The sequence below is a fragment of the Macrobrachium nipponense genome, chromosome 18, assembly GCF_015104395.2.
Source record: "Macrobrachium nipponense isolate FS-2020 chromosome 18, ASM1510439v2, whole genome shotgun sequence".
NCBI lineage: Eukaryota > Metazoa > Arthropoda > Malacostraca > Decapoda > Palaemonidae > Macrobrachium > Macrobrachium nipponense.
Window position 1 is genome coordinate 72,906,929 of NC_087211.1, and position 17,979 is coordinate 72,924,907.

At 36.8% G+C, this 17,979-nt stretch overlaps 1 protein-coding gene across 1 annotated transcript in view; it reads right to left on the bottom strand.

The window, feature by feature from the left end:
- LOC135197159 (vascular endothelial growth factor receptor 1-like) overlaps nucleotides 1-17,979 on the bottom strand; it is a 125,739-nt gene that overhangs the window by 65,563 nt on the left and 42,197 nt on the right. Inside the window, exons 3-5 of the mRNA XM_064224139.1 lie at nucleotides 12,827-12,947; nucleotides 11,347-11,490; nucleotides 9,366-9,566 (exon numbers count right to left, since the gene is read on the bottom strand). Of these exons, the coding sequence (XP_064080209.1) occupies nucleotides 9,366-9,566; nucleotides 11,347-11,490; nucleotides 12,827-12,947 (466 nt within the window). The remainder of the gene's footprint in view (nucleotides 1-9,365; nucleotides 9,567-11,346; nucleotides 11,491-12,826; nucleotides 12,948-17,979) is intronic.

A 17,979-nucleotide genomic window follows, 5' to 3' on the forward strand; every position in this document is an offset into this window, starting at 1 on the left:
GTCACTTCATTCACCCTTCTATAATCTACACACATCCGCAGCCTTCCATCCGGCTTATGTACAGGGACTATGGGGCTATTCCAGGCACTCTCACTCCTCTCTGTCACTCCCACTCTCTCAAGCTCCTCACACTGCTCCTCAATCTCTCGGGCAATAGGTGGAGAAAAGTGTCGAGGATGCTGATATATGGGGGGATCGTCTTCCAAAACTATCTTGAATTCAAGAAGCTTAGACCCCCAAAAATCCTCGTCACCATGACTCAACGCACCCCGCCGATCCCACAACATCTGCATCAACCGCTCCCTCTCGTCATCACCAACATTTTCATCCACCTCAATTCTCTCTCTTAACTCATCATACTTCCACTCATCACTTTCTTTCATGCTACCTGTCATCACCTGCCACATCCTAACATATCTTTCATCGTCCATATCCACCAACGTATATAACAACCCCACACAATCACCTTCACGTATACCCCGCACTCACTTTCTCCTAACACTCGGCAATAAGGCTACAAAAACCTGAGGATTCTCCAGATCTAAAATCCCATCATACACATGCACGCTCTCTCTTACCAACTTGTTCGCATCCACACCCTCAACCACATATGCACACTTGTCACCTTTGACAAGCCCAAGACTATCCGGCCATGCAACTTTCACACTAACAACTTCTCCGACTTCCCGCGGCACTTTTACACTCTCTTTCACAACCACTGACCCTGCACCCAGTATCAATCAAAGCAACCAAACACACCCCTTTGCACCTCACTTTTACACTCATATATTCATGAGCTCTTCCTCCAAACCCTTTTTCATGCAACAATCCTTCACGCACATGCATCACTCTTACTGCCCACACACCAGAGGACCCACCCAACTGAATCCCCTTTGTACCTAGTTTCCCGAATTCCCAACCTGACTCATCCTCTTTCGCCTACACTCACCAAATGACCTTCCAATCCACATTCAACACATTTTGCCCGCTGTTCTTTACACATCCTAGCATAATGCCCATTCTTCCCACAATTACCGCAAACCTTCACACGGGTACCTCGACATCCACTTGCTATATGCCCTACTTACCCACACCTGTAACATTTAATATCCCTATCTTTCTTACACTCGCTCACCAAATGCCCCGTTTGACCACACCCGAAGCAGGCTCCCAACGTCCACCGACATTCATTCTTCCTGTGCCCTAGCTTTCCACATCTGTAACACTGCTGCTCTCGTTCACGACTAACCGATCCTACTCTGATCTCTCTTAGGGGTAACCATACTTACGTTACTGGCTCTAACACTCCTATCAACAACTTGCTCTGCCATTTGCCTGGCCCTTCTAAAACTGCCTCCCTATAGCTCTTAAACTCTGGGATAACCTCAGCTACCTCAGTCCTAACACTAACACTTCTACTCTCTTTCATATACCTATCCAACTCATAACCCTCTTCTATTTCCAAAATGTCATTCCACATCAACTTTTCATTCGTTCATCGCATTTTCTCCTTACGTTTCAGATTTACAAACTCATACACACTCCCAGGCACAGTCGCCAACAACTTCCTTTCTAACTCTTTTCACTCATTTATCCCTTCGTCCACAAACCTTTTCCTGGCTAAAGTTTCCAACCTGCACACATACATCGACAACGACTCACCAACATTCATTCTTACCTCATCAAAACCATGTTTTATCCTATATCTAACACTACTCTTTATCCTCTTTGCCTGTTCCACAATCCTGGCTTTCACACTCTCATAAGGCACATTCCCCACATTCATCATCACCCCATACATACTCAACAAAAATCCTGTCAAAAAGCTACCCAACTCTCTTGCCCAGACTCTCTTGTTATCCCCCCATACTTAGCCACACAATACTCTCATATTCCTTAAAAAAAGTCCCCTATGTCCCTACTACCCTATTCCTCGTATTGTGCACATCTAGGTACCTCTCTCATATACACAGCCTTTCGTATTTCCTGCTCACTCTCACTCTCACTTTCACTACTTCCATTTTGATCCCTCTTAACCTCATCCAAATACAACGAGTCAACTTCCATACTCACGTCCATACTCCCGATTAAGCTCTTCTTACCCTTCTTTCTACCTACCTGTTTCCACTCACTGCTATCTAAATCACTCTCAGCCCTTTCCCCAATGTATTCAGCCCTAGTCTCATCCTGTCTTTCATCCTTATTAGCCTTCTTTCCCTTAGTCTTCTTCTTTTCCTCAGCCCCCTTCTTATTCTTGTCCTCAGGTTTATCCTTATCCTGTGTCTTTCCCTTACCTATCACAACCAAATCACCTTCGTCACTCATAGTCTCATCCACCCGCTCTTCCACTTTCTTTACCACTTCTGGCCTACAACAAGACCCGGTAGGCCTACCTCAAATATAAACTTCTATCATTACTCCTCTCCCATGAATCCCTTCATCATTTCCTGCATCATCTCTTGCACTGCATTCATCATTACTCCCAATTTTTCGTCCATTTTCTCAACCATTCTCTCTTCCGCTCCTTTCACTTCTTTCACTTCCATTTTCGCACTCCTTAGCATTCCTCTCATTTCCTCTAACTTGCTCTTCAGCTCCTCACACTCCACCCTCAACCTCTCATTCTCCACTTCTAATTGTCCTCTCTCTTCCCTTTCCAAACTCAACTCCTCCTTCAGCCTCACCACCTCACTCAATCCTTCCATCCCAAATTTTCTCACCACTCACACACTAGCCTAGACCAATCGTCCTGCAGCTGCCACACCAGCAATCCCTGTTCAGGCACCAAAAAATAATGTGGCAGGATCACAAGCTTAAAAGCAAGCGGCAAATCCCCCCCCCCCCCAACATAAACTTAATCTATCTGGCTACCAAACCCAACCTCAATCACAATTTTCTCTTTACACTACAAAATACAGCAGGACAGTTGACCCATACCTACATACAGAACAAAAAAACACAAACATGTTCTCACCTCTGGCTCCAGATACTCCGGGCTAGGCTGTGCTGTCTGCTGGATAGGCTATAGGCTAGCCGACACACAACCACTGCCGATAACCAAACACCAAACCAACCAACCGAGAACCACAACCCCACAACAACTTACAACCCGACAAATAACTGAGCAGAAGCACACCAACAGCCCGAAAGAACACGACAACCACACGACCTCCCCCAGCACAACAACACGCCAACACCAACACTCCCCAACCACCACTCACAGACACCGGAAATCCCTACCAACCTCTTCACTTCACCACAACCAGACAGACACACGCACAACAACTTTACAACATCAAAATCAATCAAATACCACAAAACCAACTAACCACCAACGGATAACTGCTGCCAAAACCAACTCTGACTTCACTGAACTTACTACTCTCGTAAGTTCGTAACAGACTCCCGCCACCGATCTACACAACAGAGCGCCACAACAGACACACACTTCCGACCGCCATTTAACCACTCCCATTTATTCTTCCACCAATCTCTCTCTCTCTCTCTCTCTCTCTCTCTCTATCTCTCTCTCTCTCACGCAACCCTTGGAGACGTTGTCAAATATAAACTACTATCATTACTCCTCCATAAGGAAAGTAAAACAATGGAGTACTGGTGCAAGGTCTTTCAACTCTCATCCTTTACTAAGCAGACTGATATAAATATGAAAGTAAGTTCACAAAGAAGGCACTTATAAATGACAGATAGGGATTATAAAAGAAAATATATACCTGGAATCCAACACACCTGGAGAATTAGTAGTCCTACCCTAAACAGGGGTACAATTTAAAAGGTTTACTAAAGATTAAGTCCAACTGCTCGGAAACAGGGACAAGATGTTTAAAAGATTATATAGGGTGGTGACTGACCACAAAATATGCTATAAAAATATCATTCAATATATCTCATTTTGGTAAACAATTAAAAATTTTTTCCTTCAAAGTGTACATTTTTAGGAGACCATACTAAACATACAGATAACAAGAAAATATCTAATAGGTAACTAATTTGTAATTAAATCAGTGATTTTATCTTTGAGTTCTTAAGCATTTTACTTATAGGGGTCCAAATAATATAAGCCAGAGCTAAGGTTAAAATTACAATTGGAAGTAAGTTGTATAATTGCGGATTCTAAACGATTTCGTGAGAAGACTTCTTTTGACCTAGCGATTACTGAACTGCCAGTCCAATTTATTCTGTGACCATTTTTACTTGAATGAATGAATATTGCATTGGATGTTTGCCCAGTTTTGACAGAATACTTATTCTGTTTAATTCTTACTTCTAAATCCTTGCTAGATTGGCTGACATAAAAAGAGGGACAATCCAACAATCCAAACATGGAATTTTATATAGAATTATGTTGCTGCTTCCCTTAGGACCATTTCTTATTAGCATTTCTTTTAGTTGTGTTATCATAAGAGAAAATAAGGTTGACCTTAAAAGATTTTAGCAATGATTTTATGGTTTTAAAACCTCTTAAATAAGGCAAGCTGAGAATGTTCTTAGAAGTTTTTTCTCCCTGTTACTTTCACTATAAAACTTTTTGGGGGTGTGGCAGGATCACAAGATAGAAAAAAAAAACAAGTGGCAAACCCTCCCCACATTAACCTAATCGATCTGGCTGCCAAACCCACCCTCAGTCACACTTTCTTCTTTACACAACAAAATACAGCAGGACAATTGACCTACACCTATACACAAACAAAACAAAAAAACAAAACACAAAAAACAAAAACTCTCAAAACATATGTACTTACCAATCAATCCAGTTACTCCGGGCTATCCTGTGCTGTCCGCCGGTCGAGGTCACAGAAATACCAACAACAACAACCAAGAACCACAACCCACAACCCAATAACACAACAACCAAGGACTACAACCCAACAACAACACAAAAAACAAGGACCACAACAACACAACAACAACAACACCATCAACAACAAGGAACACAACCACAACCTCACATATAACAACAAAAACTCAGCAACACAACAAAACACCAATGCACAAACAATTAGGGTAGTCTCCACTTTGGGGGGGTCCCGATTGTAAAAAATCATAAAAATATTTGCCAAAAATACACTAATCAAGACAGGCTAATGAAATTTTCAGGCATTATTAGCACTATAATAACGCATATTCTATGTGCGTTTTATCATCCTACAGGGAAAATTAATGATTTTATGGAAAAAAATGGGAAAAAACGGAAATTTCCGGGCCCCTCGTACTGAAGGTTATTTGGTGATTGGTGAGAAACTACAGTCTTGAATAGAAATTCGGTCTGACAGAATGTTGGTATATCCACCTGGAACATGCACAAAAAAAATTATCAAAACAGAACAGTAAATAAGCACGTTATAACAAAAAAAAAGAGCAACAACTTCGTAAGTTCAGCGAAAGCCCCGCCGAAAAATCAGACTATAGCTAGGAAGAAATATTCAGGAAAAATTCAAATCTCGATTTAGGGACAAAACCTTTTGAGAGTTTGTAGTTATTATGTCACTTGATAGCCTAAAACATCTAAAAATTATATTATGTAGGACAATCAAAGAAACCCCCCCCCCCCAAAAAAAAGGCGGGGGGGTTTTCTTTGATTGTCCTAAATAATATAATTTTTAGATGTTTTAGGCTATCAAGTGACATAATAACTACAAACTCTCAAAAGTTTTGTCCCTAAATCGAGATTTGAATTTTTCCTGAATATTTTCTTCCTAGCTATAGTCTGATTTTTCGGCGGGGCTTTCGCTGAACTTACGAAGTTGTTGCTCTTTTTTTTGTTATAACGTCCTTATTTACTGTTCTATTTTGATAATTTTTTTTGTGCATGTTCCAGGTGGATATACCAACATTCTGTCGGACCGAATTTCTATTCAAGACTGTAGTTTCTCACCAATCACCAAATAACCTTCAGTATGAGGGGCCCGGAAATTTCCGTTTTTTCACATTTTTTTTCATAAAATAATTAATTTTCCCTGTAGGATGATAAAACCAACTCAAACAGAGAATATGCATTATTATAGTGCTAATAATGCCTGAAAATTTCATTAGCCTGTCTTGATTAGTGTATTTTTGGCAAATATTTTTTACGATCGGCACCCCCCAAAGTGGAGACTACCCTTACCACCAACACAAAAAGGCAACACAAACGCCCACTAACAACCTCAAGAAATCACAACAGCCCCAGCAACAACAACAACCCTCAACAACTCACAACCACACCAAGAAACCACAACAGCCCCCAACAACCAACAACAACCTTAACCCACAACAATCACATACAACCCTCAGGAACTCAAAAGCACAACAAATCCAACAATACAGGCCCAACCACCCCCAAAGCAAACAACACCAAACTAACAACAAATCAATAAAACAAATCAATAACACACAAAACTCAACTAACTTCTAGTGCCTTTAATATACTGCTCTTGACACTACTGACTGTCACCAGCTCTCACTAAAGACTGACTGAAAACTCACTCAAAACACAGAACTCTAACAATCAACAGCACCAGCAGACAGCCCAGAACCCACCAACAACCAATTCAGTCATTAACTATCCATACAGCAATTATACCCTCTCTCTCTCTCTCTCTCTCTCTCTCTCTCTCTCTCTCTCTCTCTCTCTCTCTCACAGACGTTGTCAAATGGAACTCCATAACTCCTCCATAGGGGCTTTATTACAGCAAATATCTAATATATATATGTGAAGGATAACATGAATCTGTCGCTATTTTTCTTTGTATTCGCCTTCTTGATCCAAATATTGCTGGGAACTAACAATGTGCAATGCTCGTAAAAACATAGAAGAAAAAAATTGATATTTTGATGTTAAGATGGTAGCCTGAATAAAAATGGCCATAAATTAAGTTGTTGGTTGGTTTCCTACAAATACTGAATTTGCATTGAATGGTTATCTATGTGTTAAAACATCTAAGAAAGGGAGGCAATTGTCTTTATCCAAATCTAAAGTAAACTTAATTGATCGTACCTGGTTATTCAATTTAGAGAGTACATAAATCATTTACATCAATACCAGCTGGCAAAATAGCTAAAAGATCGTCAACACATCTATGACACTTTAAAGGAATATAAATGATATTAGGTAAATAGTGTTTTCAAAGAATTCCATATAAACAATTTTGAGAGGACTGGTAATAAAGGGTTGTCCATTGCCATACCAAATATTTTTTGATAAAATTCACCATTGAATATAAACTTGCAATCACAAATGCACAACTGAGCGAGTGAAATATGACTTACAGATAGAGGCAATTCATAATGGGTGAGTTAATTACAAAGATACTCTAAAATAAAATCTATAGGGACTTGGTAAAAAGAGAACAAACATCAAAACTAACAAATCTATCGGTGGAGCAAAAAAGTGATTGTGTTTAATTTATCAACTAAATCTAGAGAATTATATATACTATTTGAAAATCAGAAATATTTCCAAGTAACGGGGACAAGAGCTTGGTAATATATTTCGAAAGCTTATGTGATATCGAGCCAACAGTATTGATAATAGGCAGCATAGGATTATTTTCTTTGTGTGTTTTAATCAATCCTTACATGTAAGATAACGAGGGTGACTGAAAATTGACCTAACACATAGTTCTTTTTTGTCTTTAAGGATTTTTTTCACAGTGCTACTGAAATTTTTTATGGCTTGATCAAGATTTTTTTTTTTAGTTTCTTGTAAGTCATATCATCATCCAGTAGGATTTGCATGTGTGATATGTAGTCAGCTTTACCTAAAATTATGATACTATTTGACTTATCAGCTTTAGTGATGTGCATTGTACATAGTCTTTTTTTTTTAATATCAGTCAAACTTATCTTATAACGAGCAGGGAAGTTACTTTCATGACTAACATTGGCAGCTCCATAAACAATACCTTAAATTATGTCAACATGATTTTGAGGAAGATCACAATATTTTTCAAATTTACTTAGGGATGACGCAATCGTTAAGGCAGAGAGTCTATTCGACATGAAGAAAGATAATCCATATCCAAGGGCACCCTAAATATTTTCACTTATTTGTGCACTATTAGTCCAATCACTGCTATCAATACGAATTTTTAGTTTTCTGTCGAGTTTCCTTTTTAGGGCATCTGTAGTCGTAAGAAGTTTGGTGGCCATGATGTTAAAACACCATATAGCAGCCGCCAAGCAAGAGAAGGCGATTGGTGACTGCAAAGCAGAATTGTCATTTTTTTTGTCAAGAGTAACCTTGACAGCTCTTTTTCAGACGCCCAACCCTATCGTCACCCATACCTTCAATAAATTGGTTGTCAGCTTGGAAGCACAAGCAAACAATTTGGCAATCTCTGTTGATCTTCCAGGTTCTTCCACCAATTGATGTGTCTATGCCACCTAGTGATGACCCTAGCGTATGCATACAGTATTGTGAGGTGACAAGTAGGATAAAAGACAATTGGAACTTATGGTTTTACATCCATAAAGGATGGTATATGGTATATATATGTATACATGTATTGTATTGTGAAGTGTTTAAAAGGATGCAGTGTATACATATATTGTATTGTGCATTTCTTAAAACAATACAGTATAAGTATAGTACTATACTTTGAAGTAACAAATAAAGAAGAATATGGTACAAACTTTCGATCTTTCATCCACACAGCAGTGTACAGAAGACTGTTTGTTATTAATAAGCAAACTAACAATATATATATATATATATATATATATATATCTATTCATTATATATTAGATATAAATATACATATATATACATACATACATACTACATATATATATATATATATATATATATATATATATATATATATATATATATATATATATATACACACACACACACACACATTATATATATATATATATATATATATATATATATATATATTATATATATATATGTGTGTGTGTGTGTGTGTGTGTGTGTGTGTGTGTGTGTGTGTATAAAATACTATACTATTTAGTGACAAAATTGGGGAAATAAAAGTACTGCTGTATATCTGTAGTGCTTTTACCATACCTGGAAATGTCTATATCAGTAAGGGCCTTGATATAGTACTACAAGCATACAAAGGGTATCATAATATAAATATATAATTTATTAATCACTCTACTAGTTATCATAGCAAAAACTAAGCTGGAAGAAAGGAGAACATTTGTGACTGACTGAGTGGGAGCATAGTCTAGGTTGTGACAGTAATGACGAAAGGTAAGGCTTACACTACCTTAGTATCAATTTGTTCCTTTTATAAAGCCCCAGAGCACAAGCTGCTTTAAGAGCAAAAGATTGTGCCAGAACAACAACCTAATGCTTACAATCATAAATCCATGTGATGTGAGTCTCCAGTACTTACCCCATACTACTAGACGTCTCTGGAGAGTCTTTTGACGGAGTGATGTTCCATTCTTCCAGACGCTGACCATGAGAGAGTGGGTTCCGGCTTCCAGCACTGAGGGTCTTTTGAGTTTCAGAGTCAGTGTCCCTTTCTGGTAGTCACATTCTACATGGCGTTTGCCTTCCTCTACTTTGCTGCAGTTGAAGCTTAGAGCCCTTCCTGTAATTACATCTTGACTATACTCTGTTTTTTTTTTTTCATCTGTCCATCCGCCTGTGGTGTATTTGTATGGTAACACTGCATCCCGGGCTTTAGATAGTTACGCTATGTGTAAGTTTTAGGTAAATAAAAGGATATCTGGGTGTACATTTGCGACTGAAAAGTGTTTTCATAATTTACTGTATGCGAATTACACCGTTAATATTCGAAATAGGATATTATTATAATCGTTGAATGTAAGTTGAATGTAACTGTCTAAAGCCCGGGACAGTGTTACCATACAAAAACACCACAGGCGGATGGACAGATGAAAAAAAACAGAGTATAGATATTATTGTTAGCAAATCTGCATGCACTTGAATTGTCTGTGGCAAGTACGTATGTCAGTCACTAAAATAAATATATTTTAAAAGTATTTTTCTTCTATCTCCCAAAGCAATCAAGACAATGGTATGTTCATATAATGTATTGATGTCATAAATATGAAAGTGAAAAAATGATCACAGTCTGTGCAAATTGTAAAAGTTCAGACATTAGTTACTTTTAACACTATATACATAAAGTGTTAAAAAAGATATGTATGGTTTTATATACAAGTAAGACTACAGTATCTCAGAGCATAATTAACATCGAGACAGGATAAAAAATAATCTAGTGATTAGACAAATCCCCTTTAATAAATAGTTTTATCACACCTAATCCACATTTTCAAACTACTAAACGTGATGTGCCGGCTTAAATAAACCTAATAAAAACTAGTTAAACACATTCCTAAAAGCATTGGAGTTGGAAGTTACAAAGGCATTTCACTAAGAGATTACCATGGCATGAAAGGATTTCCACATACTATCTGGACTGGGCTTCCTGTGCCTTATCTTCAGGGAGTCTGATTTGTCCAAAAGGTTATAGTTGTCCACAGCTAGTACATGTTTTTAAGCATAGGAAGCCTTTCTATTAGTTAAATTAAATAGAATGACAATTTCCTTTGTGAGAATACACGCAGGGTTTGTTTTCCGAAAGTTTAGTCTAATGAGCTTTCACTGGAATGCTATGTACCAGCAGGATGGACTTGGATATGGATTACATAGTAAATATTTCTTTTTGGGGTCGTTGGTGATTGGGGGTGCAAGTTTCAGACAGCAGAGATTTGCAGTCTCTGAACACTTTTGTTTATGTACGTATTTTTTTATGCCAAAATAATGTGGCAAGAGTTTAAAGAAATTCTAATAGATGGTGGGCTATGAGTGAAAAATTTATTTAGGGGATTTTGATACCAATCCAGAGGCAAGAATGCTCTTGAAAGGTGCTCTCTAGATCAATAAATGAGGTATAGGAGCCCAAGCAATGAGTGTCTTGAACCTGAGGAAACAGTGTGACCAGGAAGAAGAGGGCAAGACTAATGCATTTCTAAGAAAAAATAACTTCTAACAGAAATATTTCAGAATCCTTAGAGATAATGCACAGGAAACCAACAATATAATTTAAGAGATATCATTCAACCTTTTCATCACCACAATACTAATGTGATTTTCTCGTCAGCAGCATTTCTCTCCTGTTTTAAAGGGTTAACATAAACCAATATATAATGATGTTTACATTCAACTTTTCTCTTATATTCTAGATGAAAATGTAGCAAGAAGTTGACTGTCAGGATGATACAAGTACATTACCTCCTATACACAAGTTGATATTTTCTATTACAAAGATAACAGTCATGTTAAATATGAAAGGTATGCACTTTACTTCTACCACCACTGGTAACATTGATAAGAAACTGCACCTTTATGTTCCCAACTAAAGGTGATGTTCTTGGGGTATGCCAGAAAATTGATGCGCCACTCCATCTCCTCAGTGTCGTCACCTTGATCATGTACTTCCAGGGTTGAATTATCCGCAGCCAGCTCTAGCATAATGAAGTTCTCTCCTAATTTATTTGGATCAGACAAGGATGACATGTGATGAACCATGGGAAACTACATCTGACATTATGGCAGTTGCCCCAACACCAGTCTGTTAAATTCTCCTGGAGTCACTCAATTTTGTGAAAAATTATTATATTTTCTTTGACTTTTCTAATACTTTAGCGTGCACAGTCAAGTTAATACTTAAATTTAAAATCTGATCACAAAATGTATGATTACAAACCTTTTTTGGGCTTCAAGCAGAAATGAGTTTTAAATTTCCAGTCAGCCTCTCTAATACCTAAATTCAGTGTGCCTTTCGTAAGATCATTTTTTTTGTTATTCCCACAGCAATATCTCTCAAACCTGGACTCAATTTTGCTCCTATCCAAGAGTCAGGTTGAGTTGAACTATCTCCATGTAAAATCTTACATGCCTTACTTCTGACCAACAAAGATTATTCTGTGGTGAACGACTCAAATTAATTGAATCTAACTGGTATCGAGGAATGCCAACGTGAGCTAGATAATTCTTGAGTTCCCAAATGCTGCAAAAAGACAGTGTTCAACATATGGTTAACCCACCATGTCACCAGAAAGTTAATTTACACCAGTTTGAGAACTATTCCTCAGAAGTATATCATAGTTACCAAAAAATTTAATTTATTCAGATTGAAATTTTGGCTTTCAAGTTATGCACCGAGGAAATTTCACCTATTCAGCACTGGAAGAAAACTCCACAGTTGCACTGAGAAGAGGTTGGACAGCAAGACTGAAAATTGAAAGTGGGAACAGAAGTAGAGTAAATTGCTATAAAGTGGGGACAGATGGGCACCGAAGGGGCACCGTAAACACCCAGTTAATGTCTCAATGTTTGTAGTTTTCAATGTCTCAATGTTTGTAGTTTTCAATGTCTCAATGTTTGTAGTTTTCCAGTGGGTATCCTCAAATAAGAGGGCGTCTTTTGTGAATAAAATGACACAAAAATACATGAATCAAAACCTATGAGGTCTCATTTCTGAAAGGACAATTTGAAGTCAAGAGGTTTGGGAAGTTTATGGTTGTAATCTTCTAAATCTAATGATTTCCTTTTCAACAAAGATGACACAGTTAGAAGTTTTAATGGAATTTGACAACTATAAAACAATTTATAGCATCTCAATGCACGATTTGAGATACAGTTCTGACTTGATTGTAACTGATCAGTTATCAATCGGTAATAACCTCTTTACTGTATGTATACAACTACGTACTGCGTTTAATTACTCAATGATAATGCACTTATCCAGTAAATTATCAGATCTCTCTCTCCAGCAGGTTGAGAAAAATAGGGAATTGGTCATAAGTGTTAACGACTCACCTAGAGCCTCCAAGACTACTGAAGCCAGCCTGGACTTCCTATCGTCCATGTAAAATCCACACGTGTAGTTTCCTTCCTCCTGAGCTTCGAATCTACCTTTTAGATCAATCGCACTCTGTAACTGAGAAAAGACAAACTTCTGTATGACTTCAACTGAGACTGCAACACAGTGGAGTAATGACATCCTTATCTTTACACTTGGCTAACAAAACAACGACATTGTTACAAGCAAGAGGAATGTGACTGTCTGGCGTGGATGTTTTGGCGTACATTTTTTGGCAAAGGACATTTTGGCATTTTATTTTGTTTGCCGAATTGCTGTTTAAAGGTATTTCTATCTAACAGCTTTTCTATCTAATTTTAGGTTATTCAGCTTTTTAACAAAAGTTACATGACTGTCATTACATAAAAAAAATAAATCAAAACAGCCCTTCTGATGAGAGCAAATTTTAGGTTAACTAGCTGTTGAAATAACGACCATTGCATGACTGCCATTACACAAAGACAAATTTTAAACTACTTCGATTACTTTGGTATTTTTTTCTGTTCGTCGCTGATCCATTTTAGTTCTAAATTATATAGCCCTTGACATCTCAAGAAATTTTAAGCAAAAGAAGAAAAGAGAAGTTTGCATATAATGGATATATGTCTGTCTTTAGCACATGTGGTGCACATGATGATAGTATTATGCTTTGGCAATATGAAACTAAACATGTTTGCATAGGAAGGATCCACACAGTAAATGGAGAAGTGACCAACGTTATTATTAACCTGCACTGTCACGGTCCCTTAGTAGCATCAGCCAAAGTTGCTCGAATTAACAGCACCGTAAAACGTAGAGTAACGGAAACCTTCTATAAACCTCGACTCTTTTCAACGACTGTTTAGCAATTGAATGAATCTCAGGCAGCTTATGGAGCCATATCACGCGCCTCAGCGGCGTGGTTGGTATGGTATTAGCGCCCCACCTCGGTGGTCGCGGGTTCGATTCTCGGCCATTCCATTGAGGAGTGAGAGATGTGTATTTCTGGTGACAGAAGTTCACTCTCGACGTGATTCGGAAGTCACGTAAAGCCGTTGGTCCCGTTGCTGAATAACCACTGGTTCCATGCAACGTAAAAGCACCATGCAAACAAACAAACAATACCACGCTGGGAATCTATAGAAAGAACCATTAGAAGAAAACGTAATGAAACGCGCCAGGCTCCTACAAATACAACAAATCAATTTGATGTTGAAATTCTGGACCATTACAAAGTTAACTAAGCCTGTGACAGAAGCGAAGAATTTTTGATTGCTGACAGCGGCCCACCGTCTAACAGAATTTTAGTTTTTGGAAGAAAAAATTGTGTTCAAGAAACTGTACGTGATTAGGACACAGGGTACACGCAACTAGTTCATATAATTTCTCTATCTCTTTCGCTCTCTCTTTTCTGAGATGAGAGAATTTTTATGGTACATGAAATTATAATGTTTATTAATATTTTCAAATAATAATAAAATAACTGTGATTACAAAATTCATGTGGCAGTATTTTAAAGAATTACAATAATCTTTCCATTTCACTCTTTTAAATAAGGTTAACTCTCTCTCTTTTGCTCCACAAGATAAGTATGTCATAGTGGTAACTCTCTCCCTCTGATTTGGCTGGCAATGTTAGAAGTGTATGTATATACCTTTAAGGGTACTACTACATACAATTTATGATAAAATAACAATTTACAGTACTAATTTTCAAATAATATTAAGTTTAGTGAGATATATTAGATTATTAAAGAAATAGGGATTCCTAGTCTTCGAGAAAGGAGGGCGGGGGGTAAATGACAGTTTGATATAAGTATTGGAGGAGTCGTAAAGTTATTCTCTCTCTCTCTCTCTCATATATATTATATATATATATATATATATATATATATATATATATATATATATATAATATTATCAATGTCAGAAATAATTCATAATTTCACTCTTAATGGACAAATATATGATGTTGCTGATTCAATTCTCTCTCTCGTCTCTCTCTCTCTCTCCTCGCTCTCTCTCTCTCTCTCTCTCTCTCTCTATATATATATATATATATATATATATATATTTATTATATATTGCTACTTTCAAAATGCATGTTTTCCCCTCTTTGAAATGTCTTGTAGATTGTGTAACATTTTTTCAGATTCCTAGATAGCTTAGAATAGGATGTTTTAAAATGTGTGTTCAGATTTCGCATTAACGTCTTGTAAAAGAATATATATATAACGTAAAGAGAGAGATCCTTGTCTTTTCAAAGCTGCAAATGTGTAACTTTTATGTCAGCACTTTAAAATTAGAGTCTGCGAGATCCCTGCTCTGTCAGCGCGTTTGATAGCGAGCTCGTTGTCATCAAAAACATGTCAATCTTAATTATCGTTTACCCTCCGTTTCAATCGGGTACGTATCTGTTGAGCAGTCTTGTCTTGTACGTGTATGTATTTGCCAAGTCCCACGTGGATGTTGCACATTGTGTGTGTAAGATTGCGTCAGATTTCAGAACTTTCGAGAAGCTTTCGTGCCTAGAACGTTTTGAGACATCTGCTCTGTCATTTCCATAAAGGAAGAGATTTTCATTCGATCTTAAGACCTCGAGGCAGTTAGATCTCCCTCTCTCTCTCTCTCTCTCTCTCGCTCTCTCTCTCTCTCACTCGACATCGAGATTATTTTAACGTAACGTAAATTTGGTCACTCATAACTTGTGAGAATTGTATATTTGATATTTCTTAGAATTTATTTAGTTTATTTAATTTCTTTTGTGGAATCTGAACAAACATTTCGTAACGGCGCCTGGTTTTTTTGTGAAAGTGTAATATACAAGAGAAAGAAAGAAGTTGGTATACCAAAAAAGGTAAAGTGTGTTATATTTTTATTAGTTGCAACTAATAATGGATAGGGAGTGTGTTTAACTAATAACGGATAGGAATGGTGTTTAACTAATAACTAATAACGGATAGGAATTGTGTTTGGTAAAAACTGTTGGTTACAGTTTTTGAGTGAAAACATTTACACTTTTACACATTGCTGATATTTTTTGTGTTTGTGTCACATTGCTGATATTTTTTGTGTTTGTGTCTGTTCCATTGTTTGTGCACTTATTCATTTTCTTATTGAAGTGTGTCTTTTTGTTTTATATTTTCATTTACATTCACCATTTAATTGACTTAGTTATTTTCATTGCTTTATCATTGCACATTTAATTAAATTTAACACTTGTGAATTGATTTGCATTTACTTAGAATTCTTTTCAAGTTTTATTGTTGTTCAGCACTTGTGAATTAATTTCAAATTTTCAATTATTGCCTAACACTTGAATTTTGATTGAATTAATTTTTTTGAATTTTGTGATAAATTAATTTTGATTTAATTTTACTTAATTTGATTCAAGAATTAATTAAACTTTACTTTGTTTTCTAGTAACAGTAATTTTCCCTGATATTGTGAATTTCACTTATAAATTTTGAATTTAATAATAAATTTTTGTATTTAAAATTTTTATAAGTGTTTTCTTTATCTTACACCAGTATAAATATATTTAATTATGATTATATTTATGTTAGGTAGAAACATAGAGTGGTAATTGATTTGCTTTCCTTCAATTTTCTTGAAGTGACTTAGAACCAGGAAAGTACTTAGACTTCTGAAATCAGGGAAATACTTAGAGTTTGAAAGTTGTTGAAGGAGTGATGCCCTTTGATTAATTTAATTACTTACAAGATTACCTCACACCTGTTTTAATGAACTTAGTCTGATTTTCTGCAATACTGGTAAGTGTTAAGGGATCACTGTTGCCTTTAGTGTATTCAGTCGTTTAAACGTGTTATGAGGGTTCAGGTGTTTGGCTTTTGGTGAGGTAATATTTGATGCAAGGTAACCAGATACTTGGCACTTCGTAACATTGTTTAATGGTGCCCAGACCAGGGAAAGCAGATTTCATTATCACTCTAGAATATACTGGTGGTATTAGGGATATATTTTGTTAGGAGAGTGACCATATAATTTTGTTTTGCATTTATTGTATTGAATTGTAAATTGATAACTTAGAGGAAAATGGCTCAGTTCAATGTTCAGGAATTTTTAGCAGCTCCTTCCGTCCAAGTTTTGTCTGAAACCACTCTGTCTAGAGCACAGTGGAGCGCTTTAGCAGAGGCATGTGGTGGTTATGTGTCTACTAGTATGGTAAAGGCACAAATAAGATGTATTGCTATGGAAGCATTGATAAACTCTGGTAGAATAACTGATGAAGATGAGTTAGAATTGGCTCAAGAGTTGTTGAATGTAGCACGTGCTGATCTCATAAATAAGCAAGCAGAAAAGAAAGAGAAAAGTGATGCAGAGTTAGAGCTTAGACGCATTGAAGCAGAAGAGAATTTGATTAAGCTAAAAATGCAAGCTGAAAGAGAGAGAATGCAAGCTGAAAGAGAAAGAATAGACAGGGAAAAACAAGAAAGAAGAGAAAGAGAAGAAGAAAAAGCAGCAGAAGAGGAAAGAGAAAGGATAAAAGAGGAAAGAGAAATCGCAAGACATGAAAGGGAAATGGAATTAATAAGAGCTAGATCCACATTACCTGTAACACCGTCTAACCCTAACCAAGGTAATCAAGACCCTGTATTTGATGTAGTGAGAGTACAGAAGTAAGTAATCCCTAAGTTTACTGAAGAAGCTCCAGATGAGTTTTTTGATCACTTTGAGAAAGTGGCTTCAGGTATGGGATGGCCAGAGGATAAATGGTCAGTTTTGCTACAAAGTGTCTTGATTGGTAAAGGGAGAAGTGCTTATCTAGCCTTAACAGCTGATCAGTGTAAAGACTACAAGGTACTTAAACACAGTGTGCTACAAGTTTACCAGATGACCCCAGAGTACTACAATGAGAGATTCAGAAATTTAAGAAAAGATGAGAAGGGAACCTTCTTAGATTATGCTTACAAAGTGAGAAGTGTCAAACGTTGGGTAGAAGCTGCTAAAGTTAAAACTTTTGATGAGTTAGAAGAGTTACTTGTTCTTGAACAGTATCTTAAGGGAATTCCTGAACATATAAGAGCCTATTTAAGAGAGAGAGAAGTGAAGAAACTTGACAAAGCTGCTACACTTAGTGAAGATTACAATATAATCAGTAGCAAACGTAA